The sequence below is a fragment of the Callospermophilus lateralis genome, chromosome 10 (genome assembly GCF_048772815.1).
Source record: "Callospermophilus lateralis isolate mCalLat2 chromosome 10, mCalLat2.hap1, whole genome shotgun sequence".
Classification (NCBI taxonomy): Eukaryota; Metazoa; Chordata; class Mammalia; order Rodentia; family Sciuridae; genus Callospermophilus; species Callospermophilus lateralis.
This window is the reverse complement of record NC_135314.1, coordinates 223,532-244,200: the sequence shown is the minus strand read 5'-3', so window position 1 is coordinate 244,200 and position 20,669 is coordinate 223,532. Positions and strand designations below refer to the sequence as shown.

At 47.3% G+C, this 20,669-nt stretch overlaps 1 protein-coding gene across 7 annotated transcripts in view; it reads left to right on the top strand.

The window, feature by feature from the left end:
* Nucleotides 1-20,669, top strand: part of Dip2a (disco interacting protein 2 homolog A) — a 91,420-nt gene that overhangs the window by 20,488 nt on the left and 50,263 nt on the right. For 3 of the 7 annotated variants that reach the window (XM_076868402.2, XM_076868408.2, XM_076868406.2), the window contains exons 3-6: nt 2,332-2,448; nt 8,646-8,765; nt 11,008-11,217; nt 14,670-14,801. In XM_076868402.2, the coding sequence (XP_076724517.2) occupies nt 2,332-2,448; nt 8,646-8,765; nt 11,008-11,217; nt 14,670-14,801 (579 nt within the window). The remainder of the gene's footprint in view (nt 1-2,331; nt 2,449-8,645; nt 8,766-11,007; nt 11,218-14,669; nt 14,802-20,669) is intronic. The other 4 variants (XM_076868404.2, XM_076868407.1, XM_076868403.2 and 1 more) reach the window with 3 other exon arrangements.

The following is a 20,669-nucleotide window of genomic DNA, read 5'->3' as shown; positions in this document are numbered from 1 at the left end:
ATCTATTTTGAAGAAATAACCAAGACCCTAACATATGAAGAAACATGGAAGTTTTCTAGTGGAAAAACAGTATTGTTAAACTGATAGTTTCCAAATGAATGTGTGAGCATATTGCAGTTCAGTCTGAATATCAGTGGATGGTGTTTTTCTTAAACTTGGAATTGGAAGCAATAATCTGTAGAAGGAGAAGAGTTCTGAGAGTAGCCAGTACAATTTCTGAAACAATGCTAGTGAGGAAGGCCTAACCTTCCTAGTAACCTCAGGTGGGGACAGTGGCTGGGTGCACGAGAGGTCTGCAGTATGTGCATGGGTGCCAGCAAAGGCTACTCAGTGGCTGGCCTGCCCTGGAGAACACCATCAGTGAGCATGGACTTCAGAAGATCAAAGCTCTGAACGTTCTTAACCATGAAAGTTGCAAACACCAGGAGTATGTGAGAGTAGCCTTCAAGTGGGGTTGTCTTTGCAGGCAAGGCTGGAGGCCTGGAGGAGGAGAGTAAAGGGCTGGGGATGAGTGCTAGGCCAGGGGGGTGCGCTTTCCTTCTGAAGGACTCATCAGCCAAGTAAAGTGAATGGACATTCAAAGTGGAGGAAATGGAGGCAATGAACATGAAGATTTGTCCACCTCGTGAGTGGACGTGGACATGGACATGCATGCAGATTGAAGGGAGCCATCTCTCTCTCATCAAATGGCCAGACATCTTACCTCTTATGGTGCCTGGTGCTGTCAAAGACATGGGGAAATGCACTTTCAGACCTCGCTGTGGGAGTGCAAGTCACTGTGACCGATGACCTCTTGATGGCCGTGGGAATTAAAAACAGGTCTTCTCTTTGATCCTGTAGTTTCAGAGTGGGTTTTGTTTGTATGTTTTTAAATACACGAGTCTATCCTGGAGGCTGGAAGTGCTGTGTTTGGGAGTATAAGCACCAGGGTGTCCAGTGTCTGTACTTTACGTTGGGTCCCTCCATCGTCCCAGACCCCACTCCCGTTCACAGCACGAGTCCTGCTCTGTGCTGTTGATGTATGTATGAACACACATGTAGACACGCGTGTGCTCAGGCTCTGAGGAGCTTGGCATGATTTCCAATGTAACACCATAGCTGAACAGCCCCTCTACAGCCTCTGGTCTGCCTCAGCCACCTCAGAGAGTGCTCACTCCACCTGCCCAGCTAGAGTGGGAGCATGAGACTGGCCTCCCCTCATGGCTGTTGGGCCCACAGACTCCTGCATGGCTCCTCAGCATGTGTCTCCCTGTGCTGGACTTCAGGAATCCTGGTGGAGCCAGGTAGGGCTATGTTGCTTCCCATGACCAGCTTTGGAAGTCACATGACATTGCTTCTGCCACCCTGCTTGTCACAGTGGCTGCTGACCGGGTTTGAGTAGGGGTAGACTCTGCGTCTTGTCAAAGTGTAGTCAAGAGCCATGGGGGCCGGGATGCTGCTGGTCAGTTAATGAGACATTTTGGAAGAGAGGCCTGAGGTTGAACACATTATTTTTGTTGAATCCCAACTATTGGTTTTGCTTTGCTCTGTTAACAAGTGTCACACCCACCATCAGGACTCAAGCAGCAATGAGTCGGAGGGTGATCCTGTGCACCTGTACCGTGCTCACTGCCCTCAGTGGCTGTGGTCAGGGCTGGTGAGACATGTGGAGAGGGTGGCCTGTTTCCTGCTGTTGTGCAGAGCCCGGCTGTGGGAGCCGCAGGCCGGAGGCCCTGTTAAGTGGTAGGCTAGGCCCATGCACTGGTCTTGCATCCCTGGGTACCTCGCCTGGCAGTGCTGCTCTGCTGTTCTTCATCCTCTGTTCCACTTTCTCTGTTTGTAGCTAAGGGCTGCTGGGCCCCTGGTGGTGGGTGGCTGTTTCTCACCTGGGATTTTCTGATACCATGGACAGTGCTGAGAACAAGGGACTTAAGTATTGCACATTTAGGAGAGTCACTTGCAGGGGTGGGCTTTTCAGGGCCACTCTGTAGATAAGAGACCCATGGCCCATGCATCTTCCCTGAGCTCCTGGTGCTGTGCTGTCCAGGTGCCTGAGGGTTGTCACTGTCACCCTTGCAGATGGAGAGTGGGAGGTGGGGCCTGGCCGGGTGGGGAGGGGAGAGGTAGTATGAATGTCCTAGTGAGCACTGCATCGTACTCTGATCCCAGGTCAGCAGCTCTTTTTTGATCAAATACCACACCAGGTTGAGCACAACGCGCGCGCTTGTGTGTGTGTGTGTGTGGCGGGGGGGCGGCCATGTGTAACAAATACTTGCTGTTTCAAGTGGAATTTTTTTCATAACTGGAAAAGCAAATTGTTTATACAAGGTATTTCCAAAAATTGTGTTTTAGGGGTAGACCCATGTCTGCAATCAGAGAACAGAGTCCCTGGGCCCTCACTGACCACTGCTGCACTCCAGCTACAGAAGTCTCGGCCCACCACCTCCAGGGATGAACGTTTCCGCTCAGGTAGGTCACAGCTGGGAAGTGGGTGAGCAGGCAGGACCTGCACTCTGACCACCCTGGCTTTTGGTTAGCGCTCCTTTGCCAGAATGTCTGTTAAGAGAAGTTGTTTTCCACTTTCACGCCATTGGTGAGATGGTTAATTAGTCCAACCACTATGGAAAGCAGTATGAAGTCTCCTCAAAGACCAGGAATAGGACCACCCTGTGACCCAGCTGTACCACTGCTCGCATTGACCCTGAAGAATTCAAGTCCTCTCGCTGCACTGACAACTGCACACCCATGTTTCTAGCAGCACAGTTCACAACAGCCAGATTATGAAATCAGCCTGGTGTCCATTGACGGATAAATGGATAAAGAAAATGTGGCTTATACACAATGGAGTTTTATTCAGTCGGAGAGAAAAATGAAATGTTGTCATTTGTGGGAAAATTTATGAAATTTGAGAACATTATGTTAAACGAGATAAGCCAAACTCAGATGGTCAAGTGTCCTATGTTTTCTTCCACAGGTGGAAGCTAGAGAGGAAAAAGGGAAAGAAAGGGGTGAGGTTGGTCTCATGAAAATTGAAGGGACATCAGTAGAGGAAAGTGGGGAGGGAGGGAGGGAGGGAGGGGAAATACTGGGGGGGATATCAGCCAGATTATATTGTTACATTGTGGGCATGTAAGCATCTGTAGCAGCATATCCCACCATTATGTGCCACTACAGTGCACCAGTAAAAATGTGGAGCAACGATTTACATCGTCATACTGCTCAGGAACCAAGTCCTGCTTTTGGGTAGCAGCAGCCTGGCCTCCTGACTTGTGCTGGCTTTCCCGGGGACGTGCAGAGTCCAGCACTTCCAGAGTAGCACCACCAGAGGCAGACATGCTCACGCTCCTTTGCTAATTTTGGAGATTCTCTTTTAATTAGATTTCTGCCACTGTTTGGCAGTGCTTTTATGAATAAATTTGCCTTTAGTATTTTACTTGGATTATCAGAAGATTCACTGAGAAACATTCATGTTTTTAATTGTACATTACATGTCAATCACTTTTGAGCACTCCACCTGCTCAGCCATGTTTTCATATTGTCATTGTATCTAAGCTCTTTTTGTAAGTCCTTTCCAGCCAGGTTCAGTGGTGCAAACCTCTAATTCCAGCTCCTCGGGCAGCTGAGGCTGGATTGAGTCTGAGGCCAGTTTGGGCAATACAGGAAGACCGTGTCTCAAAATAAAATAAAAATATAAAGGGCTGGGATGTAGCTCAGTAGAGTACCCTGGGTTCAATTATCAGCACTGGAAGTTAAAAAAGAAAAAGAAAAAGATAACAGAGGATGTTCTACTACTGAGCTACATACCAGTCCTTTATACACATACATATTTTTCAAGATTTATTTTGAGACAGGGTCTTGCCAAGTTGCCTAGGCTGGTTTGAACTTCTGATTCCTCCTGCCTCAGCTGCCTGAGTAGCTGGAACTAACAGGCATGTGCCACCATGGCCAGCAAGAAGTGGTCGTGTCAAAAATATCTAACACTCCCAGTTTGACAAAGGTGAACCCCTGCAGTGAGTCCTTAGGTGGCTGCACCCTGCAACTCACGAGCCGGGTGCAGGTGTCCACACATAGCCACACGCCTCCTGCGCTGGGAGTCGCACCATGGTCCTGCACCCCCTTTTCTCACCCCAGCCTTCCGCGTTGCCCTCATGAACTTTGTGCTGGGTTCTCATCTTTGTCCTCCTTCTTTATCATCAGTGGGACTTGCGAGCCTTTCCCAGGCTGTGGCTAATTGACTCTGTATTTTCTTAAAGTGCTATTGGTTTTGAAGAGACCTAAGGTTCCACTTCTCCCAGTGCATAGTACTTTTGTTCTTCCTAAGAAATCTTTGCCTGACTCAAGGTTTCTCTTGTTTTTTTCTCGTAGAAGTTTTATTTTTATTTAATTTTAAAAAATTTGTTCTTTTTTAGATATACATGATAATAGAATGTATTTTGACATATCATACATATATAGAGCATAACTCCCCATTCTTGTGGTTGAACGTGATGTGGAGTCACACTGGTCATTTATCCATATGTGACATAGGAAAGTTACGTCCAGTCCATTCCTCTGTCTTTCCTATTCCCATCCCTCCTTCCTTCCCTTCATTCCCCTTTGTCTAATCCAATGAACTTCTATTCTTCCCTGCCCCACCCCTTATTACGTGTTGGCAGCTGCGCGTCAGAGAGAGCAGTCGGCCTTTGGTTTTTGAGGACTGGTTTATTTCACTTAGCATGATTGTCTCCAGTTCCATCATTTACTGGCAAATACCATGATTTCATTCTTCTTTGTGGTCGAGTAATATTCCATTGTGTATATGTGCCACATGTTCTTTATCCATTCATCTGTTGAAGGGCACCTGGGTTGGTTCCGTAGCTTAGCTATTGTGAATTGAGCTGCTGTGAACATTGATGTGGTTGTGTCACTGCAGTGTGCTGATTTTAAGTCCTTTGGGTATGTACCGAGGAGTGGGATAGCTGGGTCAAATGGTGGTTCCATTCCAGGTTTTCTGAGGACTCTCCATACTGCTTTCCAGAGTGGTTGCACCAATTTGCAGTGCCAACAGCAATGTATGAGTGAACTGTTTTCCCCACATCCTCACCGCATTTATTGTTACTTGTATTCTTGATTGTTGCCATTCTGACTGGGGTGAGATGGAATCTCAGTGTGGTTTTAATTTGCATTTCTCCGGTTGTTAGAGATGTTGAACATTTTTTCATGTTTGTTGACCATTCGTATTTCTTCTGTGAAGTGTCTGTTCAGTGCCTTTGCCCCTTTATCGATTGGGTTATTTGGTTTGTCTGAAGTTGAGTTTTTTGAGTTTTTTTTTTTTTTTTTTTTTTTTTTTTTAGTATATCCTGAAGACTAATGCTCTACCTGAGGTGCAGGTGGCAAAGATTTTCTCCCATTCCGCGGGCTCTTTCTTCACTCTCTTGATTGTCTCCTTTGCTGTGAAGGAGCTTTTTAGTTTGATACTATCCCATTTATTGATTCTTGGTTTTACTTCTTTGAGCTTTAGGAGTCTTGTTGACAGATTTGGTTCCTAAGCCGACATTTTGGGAAGTTGGGCTTATATTTTCTTCTAGTAGGCACAGGGTCTCCAGTCTAATGCCTGAGCCCTCCATCCACTTTGAGTTGAGTGTCACGCGTGGTGATAGCGAGGGGCTTAATTTCACTTTATTATATGTGGGTTTCCAGTTTTCCCAGCACCACTTGTTGAAGAGGCTCTCTTCTCTCCAGTGACTACTTATGGCCCCTTTGTCCAGTGTCTTGCATTCCACTGGTCTCCGTTCTGTCTTGGTGCAGCCCCATGCTGTTTCTGTGGCTCTGTGGTGTAGTTTAAGGGTGTGCTATTGGGATGCTTCCTGCTTTGCTTTTCTCACTGAGGATTTCTCCTTATTTTTCCAAATGAATTTCGTAACTGCTTTTTCTGTTTCCATGAAGAATATCATTGGAACCTTAAAAGGAATTAAGAATGAATTGGAAGGGTTCCTTCCTTTTGTATTTCATGGAATCATTTGAGGAGGATTGGTGTTAGTTTTAAGGTTTTTTCTCCTTACCACTTAGCTGTGGATCCTCAGGGCACTGATTGGGATCCCCCAGTTGATGCCTGAACCTGTGGCGTGTGCTGAAGCTTTTTTTATTTATATGAGGTGCTGAGAACTGAATCCAGTACTTCGCACATGAAATGAGAGTGCTCCACCGCTGAGCCACAACCTCAGCCCTGTGCCATGTTTTCCTATACATATTTAACATCTGTTTTATCCTTTTTTCTCTTCTTTTTTGGTACTGAAGATTGAATCTGAGGGTGCTTTATCAGTGAGCCATGTTTTAGCCCTTTTTATTTGAGACAGGATCTCATTAAATTGCTAGGGGCCTCTCTGTGTTGCTGAGGCTGGCCTTGGACTTGTGATCCTGCCTCAGGCTCCTGGTGCCTGGGATGATAGCTGTGCTCCACCTCACCCAGCTGACACCTGCCTGTTTCATCCCTAATTGCCATATACCATGGCCATGACTTTTAAACAAGTTTGAGATATGATGGCAAAATAGTCATGAATTTCTTTTCCTTCCAGTACATTCTGGATTCTTTCCATTTTTTTTCCCGTTTTCAAAATAGTGGGTTGGGTACTGGAAGGTTGATTCTCATACATCTTACAACCTCAGTGGATGATTCTTTTTCTTTTAAATTTATTTATTCTAATTTGTTATGCATTGCAGTGGAATGCATTTCAATTCATAATACATATATAGAGCACAATTTTTCATGTCTCTGGTTCTACACAAAGTAGAGTCACACCATTCATGTCTTCCTACATGTACTTTGGGTAATGATGTTTATCTCATTCCACCATCTTTCCTGATTCTTTTTCTTTTCCTGTTAAGAACTTCTACCTTTTCACTTATAGGAAACCCTTTACAGCTTCTCTTTAGCATATTCGAATTACAGGATCACTACTCTTGTACTCTGGGGCCATTAGTAAATAAAACAAGGGTTGCTTGTATTCCAGCACTGTGATACCATAGCAGTCCATGTGATAACTGAGGTGGCCACTATGTAACCTATGGTGGGTAGCATATACAGCATGGATACACTAGACAGAGGGGTAATCCATGACCTGGGCAAGCTGGAACACAGTGGTGTGAGATTTCATCATGCTGTGCAGAAGAGCATGCAATTTAAAAATTGAGTTTTTTATTTCTGGAATTTTCCACGTAATATTTTTAGACCACAGTTGACTATTCAAAGTGAAACCACAGGTAGGGAGTACTGCTATATGTATTTCTAAAAGAAATGGCATTATTACAAAGTAATGAATAGTCACTATTCCTTAATGTCAAACATTCAACAGTGTTCAGCAGTAATTCCTTAATATCAAGTATTCAGACAGTATTCATTTCCTTTTTTAAAGTCTGTTTGGATCCAGGACCCAGGTGAGATGTGCATGTGGCGGCAAGTTTCTGGTCTTCCACAGATGTGCATGTGACCAAGTTTCTGGTCTTCCCTGGTCAGCAGCCCATGCAGCCTGGCAGTGTGTCCGGGGCTCTGTGGAGTCCATCTCGTTCTTCACTGTGGAGCAGAAGCCAGAGCTGTGCTTGGTCCCTGCCTCTGATTCCTCAGGGCTGTGGAATGATGAAGGGCATCCCGTTGCTCCTTACTCAGAGGCCTGGACGGCCTCCGACGGTGAACTTCCCCTCAGTCAGTGGCTGGCACAGGAAAGTCAGGGTGCATGTGGATTCTCTCCATTGATCGCCAGTTTTTGAAACAGTGGGTGGGTACTGGCCTCCTCCATGGCTGCCTAAGAATTCTGTTTCCTCTTTTCCTCTCCTTTCTTCACCTTTCCTGAGTACACATCTGTGATATTATCTGCCCATCCTGGCCTCTGGGGACTCTTGAATCGGCCTTGTGTGGTCTTCGTGGCTTGCCCAAGTCTGTTAGGGTGAGGTGCTCCTCCCCTGCCCCAGAGCTGATGATTCTCGGTGACCCTGTGGTGAGGGGGAGGTTTCAAATGATGCCGAGGCTGTCGGGCTGGTGGCACAGAGGTGAGACATTCTTCCTTTTGTTTTGTTTCATGGTGCTGGGGATGGAACCTAGGATGCTCTACCTCTGAGCTGTACCCCCAGCCCTTTAATTTTTATTTTGAGACAGGGTTTCGCTAAGTTGCCAGGCTGGCCTCGAACTTGTGACCCTCCTGTCCCAGCTCCCGAGTCACTGTGCTGATGGCTTGTGCCTGTCTGGCAGGGTGGAGCTTTTCAAAGCAGCAGTCCCAGGTAGATCTGCGCTCTGGTCTGCACTTGTATGGCCTCCCACTCAGGAGCTGGGCAGACGTGCAAGGCCCCTCAACCTAGAAGACACCTACCACTGGCTGCAGCGTGCGAGAGCTTGACGTTTTCTAAGCAGTTCTCTGTGTCTGCAGTGGGTCTTCTGGAGGAGCAGGCTGGCGAGTCTCACTGCTGGTTCTCACGGCAGAGATTTGTTCAGGCTTATCTCTTTCACTTTATTTTCAAATTTGGGGATTTTTCTTTGGTTGTTGTTTTAATTTATAACTATGAATATATTGTTCTGGTTCCTGTTTAGAAAAGTGTAGGATGGTTAGGCAGTCAGAGATTTGTCCCCTTCGCGAGCCATGAGGACAGAAGTAGAGTCTTGTCTTGTCAAAGCCTTTCTGCCATTGCTTTCTCTGTAGATGTCCACACGGAGGCCGTGCAAGCAGCCCTGGCCAAGTACAAAGAGAGGAGGATGCCGATGCCCTCGAAGAGACGTTCCGTCCTGGCGCACTCCTCCGTGGACGCCTACACCCCCCCAGGTATTGATGGGTGGTCTTGGGAGTGGGCCTGAGGCCTGGTGTTTGATCCCCTGAGCTGGAATGTCCCTTTGTTTGGAGCACAGATTTGGGGAACTTAGTAAGCATGCTGTGATGTGTCTGTGATGTGCACGGCACTGTTCTTCCCACGGGGACACGCGTACTCTGCAGCACTTTGTTTTTTTTTTTCCCATTTAAAAACTGAAAGTTTACTTATCCTTGTAATAAGCACATTAACCACATTTTCACATACAGAAAACTTAGGTACATTCAACTGTTTACAAGACAAATCTCCATATAACACACTTACATTCATGTGGAGTATATGAACTTATTAACTTATATAGATCTGCAACTTTTGCATTTGGTATCTTTCAAAATAACTAATGAATAGACTTATTTTCTAAAATTCAGTTCATAGAAGTTTTCAGGTTAGAAGAATCTCTTCTGAAAGGTTATAATTATTGTAGTCATACAATGAGAATCCAACAATTCTTTAGCTTTCATCTAAAGCTTCAGCAATCTTAGTTACATAACTTGCAATGCAGGGTCATCTTAGCAGGTTGTACTGTTTGATAGTTTAAGTCACTTAAAATGGTTCACAATTATTTGTGCAGCAAGGGAAAAAAGCTCCAAGGATAATATATTTTTTTCAAAATTTTATTTTTTAGTTGTAGCTGGATGCAGTATCTTCATTTTATTTACTTATTTTTATGTGGTGCTAAGGATCAAAACCAGGGCCTTGCACGTTCTAGGCAAGTGCTCTACCACCGAGCTGCAACCCCAGCCCAAGGGTAATATTTTTTCTCACATCCTGGATAAAGTCACAGCACAACGATCTCATTTTCCCTTTGAAATCTAACTACTGTGGGGCTGGGGAGGTGGCTCAAGCAGTAGTGCGCTCCCCTGGCATGTGTGGGGCGCTGGGTTCGATCCTCAGCACCACATAAAAATAAAATAAAGATGTTGTGTCTGCCGAGAACTAAAAAATAAATATTGAAATATTCTCTCTCTCTCTCTCTTTCTCTCTCTTAAAAAAAATCTAACTATTTGTAAAGAGCATTTGTTTCAAATGTGCAATCTTTAAACTTTCTCAGTGACATCCACAGATACGACCAACATAAGAATGGAAATGGTAAATAAGAGACTCTGTACATAATACCTACTAATTTAATACAATTCAGTTTAACATTGACAATTTCTATTTTTGAGCTGAGTAGATCTAAAAGTAATTTCAAAATAAGCATAATACTTATAAATTTCTCAGCTATAGATCTTGAAAAGAAAATCTAAAGTTGTCTTTCTTCTCTGCAGCACTTTGTGTGTGGATTTTAGTTTCTTTTGTTTAAAAAACTCAAGATACTATTAATATTTGGGGTGAAGAGAAGAACCTTAAATAAGCACTTAGTAAAATACAAAAGCTCAATTATTCTCATCTTGTCACTATCATTTGGTATGTTATTACCAGGAATTCAGTGGGACAGTTGAGGACTATTTGGACAGTTCTAGTATTTTTTTGTTGTTTTCTTGCTGTTTCCATGAGAAATTAAAAGTTGTAGATGGGGTTTGTCTAACTTCCCACTAACCCTGACCGAAGTTTGAGGGGCTGGTTGGTGGCTTCCCATTCACGAGCTTCTGTGGCTGCCTCGTGACACTCATGTTTGCTTTGATGAGTCTGGAATCATAGGGAAAAACCAGACGCCTCAGATCACGAGACGACTCAGTGGTTCAGTGGTGGTTCTTTGCTTAACCTTTATTGTTGGGAAGTATCTTAGGATTTGCTGTCAGATTATTTCTACTGTGTCGTTGCCAAAGACTCTTTTGAGAACTGTGAACCCGTGAGTGTGGTTGTGCTGACCCGACAGACTGCTGTCCACAGTTAATTCACTGACCGAGCTCTTTCTAGAGCTACTTCATGTGATCTGCCTGCAAGGACACATGTGGACAGGGTGTAGCCCCCAGGCCGCCCCAGTGCTGTGGCTCTGCAGGCTGGCCTGCCCTGCCCTGGAGTGTGGCCATGTGGTCGGGCAGCAGTGACGTGCTCAGGCAGAGAGGCCCATTTCACCCCAGTGTGCGCCAGTGGCCAGGGCCTCTAGGAGTGGGACTCCTAGAGCACTTCCCCTCAGCCTCCTCACATGCCCTTAGGAGGAGCGGCCTGGGTGTCCAGCACCCTCTGGGCTGGCCCGCGGGAAGCCACCCTCTCACCCACCCTGCATCATGCCTGTCGTGGTTGTTTTCACCGCAGACACATCGTCCGCTTCAGAAGACGAGGGCTCTGTGCAGCGGCCCGGGCAGCTCAGCTCCACTGTGCTCCAGAGCCACCCCGGTGCAGAGCCCTGGCTCGACCGGGTCATTCAGGGCTCCTCCACCTCATCTTCCGCATCCTCCACCTCATCTCACCCGGGAGGCAGACCCGCCGCCGCGCTCTCAGACCTTGCAGCCCACGCCCACATAGGTCAGTAACCAGCTGCCGTGGCCATGGCCGCAGCAGGGCAGGGTCAGGCGCGCCCAGGATGGAAGCGCTCCCCTGGCCGGCAAGTGGAGGGCAGTGGGGCTGTGGCACCTTCCACAGACAGCCGGGCTCCTGCAGCCAGAGGTCACGGTGCCTGTCTGCCTGAAATGCCAGCTGGTGTTGAGCTTGCAGTGACGACCCAGACAGGAGCGGGATGATTCCTGGCCAGTTTGGCTTCCAGATCAAACCCTGTACTTGTTGAACAGTAGGCCTGGTTGTTCAGTGTTTCCCCATCGAAACCCACCTCTTTCACCCGAGAGGTGTCCTCGGTCGCTGAAGTAGTTCTGTGCTCTGGGAGCTGGCAGCCCGATTCTTGTGGCATGTGGGCATCCTCCACCCCCACCCCTGCTCGGTGTCACCTGCCTGCTGTGGTTGTCACAGCCCCGTTGGGCTGGCTGCCTTTCCTCATGGCCTGTATGAGCAGGTGAAGTCCTGAGGCAGGGGCCAGGGCTGTGGCTATGATGGCCTTTCTTCCTCCGGGCGCCCCTCAGCTGAAATCAAGGTACCGGTCAAAGCTGATCATGAAAATGCCTGGATCTCTTCCAAATCACGTACTTCAGATCACACTCAGGGAGGAAAACAGTGACATCCTGCTTAAACAAAGACAGTGGCATGGCTGGCAGCATGCGGCTGGCATGTGGTCCCCAAACACTCTTGCTTTGGTGCCTAGACAGGCAGGCGGTATTGCTGGAGACTCCTGGTGACCTCATTTTCTAGAGGAAGGAAGACAGAAAGTGAGGTATTTATAACTTTCTGACGATACTTGGCTGCTCAGTGGGGAGCCAGAGCTGGCCCCTGTTTTTTTTTTTTTAGGTGTAGATGGACACAACACAATGCCTTTATTTTTATGTGGTGCTGAGATTCGAACCCGGGTCCTGCCCACACTAGGCGACTGTTCTACCGCTGAGCCACAATCCCAGCTCTGGCCCCAGGTTTTTTGATCTTCATTTTCTTTGCTTTTCTGCTGAAACTGAAACAGGAGCACCTGTGGTACACCCGTGATAGGTGGTCTGGTCCAGGCAGTTCTGGGCCTGTGTGCTGAGATGCTCTTACCTGTAAGCGTGGTCAGTTGGCTGCACTGGAGGTGGGCGGGGTTCTTAGTTTCCCTCTGTGGGGCTGGTCAGAGTTGCTCTGCATTTCTTCTTGGTCTGTGTATTCCTGCTGAGGAGGGTCATGCCGCTGTGATGTGAGTCAGAGAGAAGCTGGCCCCCACATCATGCTTTCCACACACAGAGGGGCTGCGGGTGCTCCTGTGAAGGGCAGCCTGCCTTCGTTGTTTCTGTGGCTTTCTGGAAACATTTTTACTTTTATTCTAAATCTCAAAGTACAAGTTAAGTTTCTGTAATCTGAAAATAGAAATCTTAAATGCTCTGAAATCTGAGACTTTGCGTGCCACGCGGGAACATTTTGGGTTTTGACTTCAGGGTTGGGAAGGTCCAACCAGTCCTGTAGGCAAATGTTCCAAGATCCAGGAAAGCTCTGCTCCCAGGAGGCACTGGTCCCCACCTTCAGCTACTGATGTTCAGTCTGCACCTGGCCTTCCCTCCTCTTGTTGCAGAAGCATCCTTTGTCTATTTTTAACACTAGATATTCTTTAGTTTGAACTAAGGAGAGAAATATGGAAAGAGGAAGAATATATTAAGTAAGAAAATTTGATGAGAACATCTTAGATAAAGGTAATTTAAAAAAATGTTTGTTGTTTTCCTCTTGGTATCAGGGATTGATCCCAGGGGTGCATACACTGAGCTACATCCCCAGCCCCTTTTTATTTATTAATTTAATTTAATTTCTTTTTTTTTTTTTTTTTGAGACAGGTTTTTACTAAGTTGCTTCAGGCCTTGCTAAATTGCGGAGGCCGGCCTTGAAATTGTGATCTTGCTGCCTTAGCCTCCCAAATCCCTGGGATCATAGGCATGTGCCACTGCACCTCACTAGTTTCAGATTAAGGAAATCAAATACATTAAATATATTTTTAAGCCTTTGTTTTATTTATCTATTTTTACATGGTGCTGAGGGTCGAACCCAGGGCCTCGCTCGTGCTAGGCGAGTGCTCTACCGCTGGGCCACAACCCCAGCCCCATGTTAGATATTTTGACACAAATGTAAACACATATTTAAAAGCAGTACTTTTCGTTATAGTAGTTCATTTTTGAGTAGTTTATGTGGCTATTTAAAAAACTACCTATAATGGATAAGTTACCACATATGCCTTGCTTTTCATGTGTATTTTTAAATCACTTATTTTTGCTAGATTTTACAGCAAGGAAATTTCTTTTTGATCTCAGAGAACCTACTGACTGGCATGCTCTAAAATGTTTGTCTGCTCAGTGTCACACTCTTTGAAGGGCTGTAAGACGATGTCATGAGAGCTGTAGGTCTTCCCACATGGCACGTTCTGTGGCATGAAGAGTGGGTTTGTGTCTGGCTGTCTAATTTCTGTCATGTAAACAGCTCCCATCTGGTCTTTCCTCATAAGGAAGTGGTAGCTGGCAGAAGGTTAGCGCTAGTGAGCTGGAATGCTGGAGAGCACCCTTAGCACAGCCACTGAACAGAGACCAGCCCAAGGCCATTGCTGCCCTGGTTAGCGGACCTGGACTCTGGAATAGTGTCTGCTGCTCGGTGCTGCAGGAGGCCAGTGTTTGTTGTCCTTCTGGTGCAGTGCCTTTCCTTCCACAGAGGTGGCATGTGCACCGTGAGGGATACACGTGAGCGGGTGAGAGGCAAGGATGGGGTGCTTGAAGCATTTTGTATTTCCCATCTTAGTCTTTAAATGTGACAGTGACCCTTTTTACTTTAAGCAGCTGTTTGGGTCACATGGTATTGCAGCCTTGTTTTTCATTTGTTATTTTATTTTTGAGATGGGATTTCGCCCCGCCTCCTGGGCTGGAGCTTTGTGTCCTCTTGCCTTGGCTTCTCAGGTTGTTGGGGTCCCGGGCATGTGCCACCATGCCCAGCTCATCGCAGACATTTTTTAGTTTTATCTTTTGAGGCCTGTGATGGTGGGGTCTTTGTATCTCTGGCATACTTTGGTGGTTAATAGGTTACAGATGTGTGGCTGACATTGTGAAATGTTCTCTTGACACGTGAACTCAGGTTTGTCTGGCTCCCTCGAGGGAGAATTCTGACTCCTATTAGGTTGCAGTGGTCACTAGCCAGTTGCCGCGTGCCTATCTCTGTGCTGTAGTCTTGGTTTGAGGTCCGGATCCCTCTGAGAATTGAGCCTCCACCACTGTTGCTCGTGATATCTGGGCACTCACAGAGTCTTGTGCTGTGGGCAGCTGGGAGCAGAATCAGTCAGGCTCCATGTGGGCTTGGCTGGGGGCAGCATCCGATGGTGGGTTGATCAGCAGTATGTGCTCCTCAGAACTAACAGCACCTCCTCTTCATTTCAAAAGCAGATCTGCACTCTGCCCCTCCTGACGTCACCACAGGCCTCGTGGACCGTCCGCACTATGAACGTCCCCAGGTGGCTTCTGTGAGAGCTGCTCCTCGGGGGTACGGCGGGAGCATCCTGGAAACAGCAGATGGTGAGCACTTTCATCTTCTCCTTCTGAAAGAACAAGCACAGGATATCACTCTGGTGTGGAGCCCAGCTTCACTGTGCTCCCCCAGCAAGCCCAGCCAGCCGTCAGCTCTCACTCAGGAGTAAAGGTAAAAGAGTGTGGGTGTGACTGTTCCCACAGAAAATCACTTGGTGTGAAGTTGGTAAGATGGGAAAGAAGGAGAGTAGGAGGGGAAACCTCACAACTTGGGCTGGATGTTGAGGAGTGAGACCTGCAGTGGGTAGTGTGCAGCTGTTGGCACGCATGTGTGAATTGACTGGGCAGGTCTCGGCAGCCTCTGTGAGTGCCGCTTCCCTCCACAGCACCCAAGGCCAGTGCCTGGTGCTGTTTCCCAGCGGCTCTCAGAAGGCCCTTGCACAGACCTTCTCTTTTTGAAACTATTTCTAGTATTTTTTTTAAAAAAGTCATGTCAAGTTTTTTCCCCAAAGTGCCAGCTTAAATCACAGAGAAAACAGAGGATCTCAGATCGCAGACTCTCCTGGCTATTTCGGTGCTCCTAACAGAAGGTCACTTTACGTTGAGGTTTTCATTTTCTTAATAGTGCAAAAGAAAAATGCTGAGTCCACGCAGAGAGGGGTACTTGATTGAACACGTTTTAATGTGATTTATCACTCTTTACATTTAAAACCTTTAAGACCTCAATTGAGATAAAAATCAGCATAGAATGAACTGCCCTCTTTCAGCGTGTGAAGTTTTAGAAGTTCAAGATGTCCAAAGCTATGGGTGTGTCCAGCACTCTCATGTCCAGCTGTTGCCCTTTGTGTCCCCGCCACCCAAGAACCTCTGGTTCACTTCCTGATACCATAGACTGGTCTTGTCTTCTGGAGTTTTCTGTAAGTTGAATGATGATATCTACTCTACCGTCTGGCTCTTGCTTGTCAGTGGTGGTGCAGCTGACCCGGCAGTCCTGGAGCAGTGTCACCGCAATGCTCCACAGCTGTCTCTGCCTCCAGTGGAGGTGCGTGGTGCTTGCTGCCTGAGTGTGTGTGCACGTGTGCTCTCACTTCTTGAGTGCAGGCTCTTAGAGAGTGGAAGGCTGAGTGACCTCCAGGGGTATGTGTGACGTTTTAAGAAATTGCCAAGCTGTTTTCCAAAGTGCTTGTCCCATTCTCCTTCCTCTGCATCTCTAGCAGCGGGCATGTGGGGAATTTCACCACAGCTCTAATTTTCATTTCCGTAACCACTGATGATAGTGTGTTAAAAATGTTTTCATATGCTTATTTTCTATCTGTGTATTTTTTTAGGAAAAGTGTTAAAACTTTTGCCTTAAAAAAGTTTGTTTTTTGTTTTTTTATTGAATTTTGGGAGTTCTTTATATATTCTGTCTACAAAATTCAGGTTTATCATTTATATTTTTTCCCAGTCTGTGGCTTGTTTTTTGTTTTGTTTTGTTTTTTTACTTATTTTTGCTTTTATAGATTGTGTTCTTGTGCCTTATCTAAGGCGTCTTTGCCTAACGCAAGGTCATAAAGCTTTCCCCCTCTATTTACTTTTAGAATTTTATAGTTTTCAATTTTGCATTCATTTTGAGGTAATTTTAGCATAAGTAAGAGGTATGAATCAAAATGTTCACATTCTTGTTTTTGGATGTCTGGCTGTCCTGATGCATTTATCATAAAGATCACCAACTCATACCAATTCCTGTGACACCAAGTGATTCCTGTAGATTTATGAAAGCTACTATCGTGGTGCTGTGAAAATTCAAGATGCTGTGTAGCTTGTGTCCTCCAACTGTGCTTTTCATTTATGAAGTGTTTTAGTTGTTCCAGCTTTTTTGTGTTTTAAAATATAAAAAAATCAGTTTATCGTTTCCACAAAAATTTCTGTGGAGCTATTTGCTGATATTTCTTTAAATCCTTACACCAGTTTAAGGGGAATTGACATCTTTTTTTTTTTTTTTTTTTCCCTGTGGTGCTGGGCATTGAACCCAGGGCCTTGTGCATATGAGGCAAGCCCTCTACCAACTGAGCTATGTCCCTAGCTCTGGGAATCAGCATCTTCACAGTGTCATGTGTTCTAGTCAGTGAGTATTTCAGTTGTGTGGTAGCTTCCAATGTATAGATATTGCCTATATTTAAATTTTTTTTCTTAGATGTAGATGGACATAAAACCTTTATTTTTATTTATTTATTTTTATGTGGTGCTGAGGATCAAACCCAGTGCCTCACAAATGCCAGGCAGGCACTCTATCACTGAGCCACAACCCCAGCCCAATATTGCATATATTTTGTTATTTCAAAACACGTTTTAATGCGGTTGTAAAAAATTTAACATTTTTCCCGATTATTTTTTGTTAGACTCTAGAAATACCGTTGATGTTTCATGTTGACCTTATATTAGTCTCAGATTAGTTCTAATAGCAGTTTTTGGTAGAATCCTTAAGATTTTCTATATGCATGATCTTATTATTTATGAATAAAGACATTATTGTATTTTCTTTCTAAACTGCATGCCTTTTATTTGTTTTTCTTGCTATATTTTGGTGTGTAGGCATCTAGTCTATGTTAATCGAAATGCCAGTTGTGGAAAAGCATTTGGTTTTATATTTTTCAGTTTTGATATTAATTATAGATTTTTTATAGATTCCTTCAACAGGTTGATCAAGGTTCCTTTTTAATTTTCTGAAAGTTTTTATCATTTTTTTGATTTAATGAAATGCTCATATGGTTTTTCTTTTATGGTTTTTGAATATAGACAATTGCATGGATCTACTTTTAAAAAGTTTTTTTCATGCAGTGAAATGCGTAGAACATGAAATTTTGTATCTTAACCACTTTTTAATTTTTTCACTCCTGGTAATTGAACCCAGAGATGCTCTGCCTCTGAGCTGCATCCCCAGCCCTTTTTTTTAATTTTTAAAAACATTTTGTTTTGAAAAAGAGTCTCCACATTGCCCAGGCTGGCCTCAAACTTGCATCCTCCCATCTCTTCCTTCTGAGTCATGGGACAGCCATTGTGGGCCTCTGTATCTGGCCGCCTTAACTTGTGTTTTCTGTGGTGCTGGGCGAGGAGACCAGGGCCTCACACATGGGGGCAGGCGATCTGCACGGAGCCACCCCTGTGTCTGTCCGAACCACTCTGAGAACCAGCTGTGGAGTCCACACAGTGGTGTTGAGCAGCACCACTGTCTCCACAGCTCTTGGTCTAGAAAGACGGAAGGTCTGTCTGTTGAGCACTGACTCCCCTCCCCAGCCCTGGCAGCCAGCGTTCTCCTTTCTCTCTGCTCGTTAGGTGGACTTGCACCACGCAGGTCTTTTTTGCAGGGGGCTTACTTCATAGACTGGTGTCCTGAGGCCCATCTGTGTTGTGGCACATCCTGGACCTCTGCCCTCAAAGCTCAGCACCATTTTGCTGGTGTCCACAGTGTGACTCTGTTCCTGCCGCGTGTTCCTGCTGCCAGGAGAGCTCCATGGACAGTGTTCACCCAGACCCTGCTTCGGGCTCTCTGGGCCTCTGTCTGTGGGTGGGAGCCTGGGTGCAGGACCTGGGTGGGTGGGCGACCTTGTTGGGCTCTCTGGGCCTCTGTCTGTAGGTGGGAGCCTGGGTGCAGGACCTGGGTGGGTGGGCGACCTTGTTGGTCTCTCTGGGCCTCTGTCTGCACGTGGGAGCCTGGGTGCAGGACCTGGGTGGGTGGGCGACCTTGTTGGTCTCTCTGGGCCTCTGTCTGCACGTGGGAGCCTGGGTGCAGGACCTGGGTGGGTGGGCGACCTTGTTGGTCTCTCTGGGCCTCTGTCTGCACGTGGGAGCCTGGGTGCAGGACCTGGGTGGGTGGGCGACCTTGTTGGTCTCTCTGGGCCTCTGTCTGTGGGTGGGAGCCTGGGTGCAGGACCTGGGTGGGTGGGCGACCTTGTTGGGCTCTCTGGGCCTCTGTCTGTAGGTGGGAGCCTGGGTGCAGGACCTGGGTGGGTGGGCGACCTTGTTGGGCTCTCTGGGCCTCTGTCTGCACGTGGGAGCCTGGGTGCAGGACCTGGGTGGGTGGGCGACCTTGTTGGTCTCTCTGGGCCTCTGTCTGCACGTGGGAGCCTGGTTGCAGGACCTGGGTGGGTGGGCAACCTTGTTGGTCTCTCTGGGCCTCTGTCTGTGGGTGGGAGCCTGGGTGCAGGACCTGGGTGGGTGGGCGACCTTGTTGGGCTCTCTGGGCCTCTGTCTGTGGGTGGGAGCCTGGGTGCAGGACCTGGGTGGGTGGGCGACCTTGTTGGGCTCTCTGGGCCTCTGTCTGTGGGTGGGAGCCTGGGTGCAGGACCTGGGTGGGTGGGCGACCTTGTTGGGCTCTCTGGGCCTCTGTCTGTGGGTGGGAGCCTGGGTGCAGGACCTGGGTGGGTGGGCGACCTTGTTGGGCTCTCTGGGCCTCTGTCTGCACGTGGGAGCCTGGGTGCAGGACCTGGGTGGGTGGGCGACCTTGTTGGTCTCTCTGGGCCTCTGTCTGTGGGTGGGAGCCTGGGTGCAGGACCTGGGTGGGTGGGCGACCTTGTTGGGCTCTCTGGGCCTCTGTCTGTGGGTGGGAGCCTGGGTGCAGGACCTGGGTGGGTGGGCGACCTTGTTGGGCTCTCTGGGCCTCTGTCTGCACGTGGGAGCCTGGGTGCAGGACCTGGGTGGGTGGGCGACCTTGTTGGTCTCTCTGGGCCTCTGTCTGCACGTGGGAGCCTGGGTGCAGGACCTGGGTGGGTGGGCGACCTTGTTGGTCTCTCTGGGCCTCTGTCTGCACGTGGGAGCCTGGGTGCAGGACCTGGGTGGGTGGGCGACCTTGTTGGGCTCTCTGGGCCTCTGTCTGCACGTGGGAGCCTGGGTGCAGGACCTGGGTGGGTGGGCGACCTTGTTGGGCTCTCTGGGCCTCTGTCTGCACGTGGGAGCCTGGGTGCAGGGCCTGGGTGCAGGACCTGGGTGGGTGGGTGGGCAACCTTGCTTTCAGTGTTGGGGGACCTGCCTGCTGCTGCTCTTCACTTGCACCCTGGGTGTGCAGAGCTCTGGGTCTTCATGCATCCCCAGCAGGTGCTTTGGTAGTACCCGTCCTGAAGGTGCGAGGTGCTTTTGCTCTATCTGGGCACCTTCATGTGCTGCTTGGACATTTGAAGACCTTTTTTTTTGGAGAAATGTCTCTTAAAGGTCTGGTTTGGTTTTGTGTTTTTAAATTTTTTTTTTTTTTAGTTGTTGATGGACACAATATCATTATTTTATTTATTCATTTTTATGCGGTACTGAGAATCAAACCCAATGCTTCACACATGTGAGGCAAGACTCTATCACCCCCAGCCCCAAGGGTCCCCCCGCCATTGAGATTATTTGTGCTTTTTAATTTTTTTTTTTACTTTTGCCATATTTTCTAGGTGTTAATTCCATATCAGGTATGATATTCACACAAGTATTTTCTTCCATTCTCTAGCCTATCTTTGTACTTTCTTTCCCTTTTCTCATTACTGGGCATTTAACCCAGGGATGACTTACTACTGAGCCACATCCCAGCCCTTTTTATTTTTTTGCGACGGTCTTCGTTGGTCAGTTACCCAGGCTGGCCTAGAACTTGCCATCCCTCTGCCCTGCTGCTTGGCCTCCTGTCACTAGGATGATCGATCGTGTCTTTTGATATACAAGATCTGAACATGTTCGTGAAGTCTCACTTGTCCCTTTTTTCTTGTGCTGCTGATGTCTTTGGAGTTGAGCTGGCGAGGACTGCAGGACCCTGTGCCTGGCTGTGGCACGCGCTCCTCTCAGGAGGTCCTGTAAGGAGCCATGGCTTCTGTTCAGGCTGTGACGGGACCTTCGTTGTCTGCTCGTGGAGATCTGGTGGTGTTTGTGGGAAGGACTGTCCTTTCTCCGTGGAGTGCTCTCGCGCCC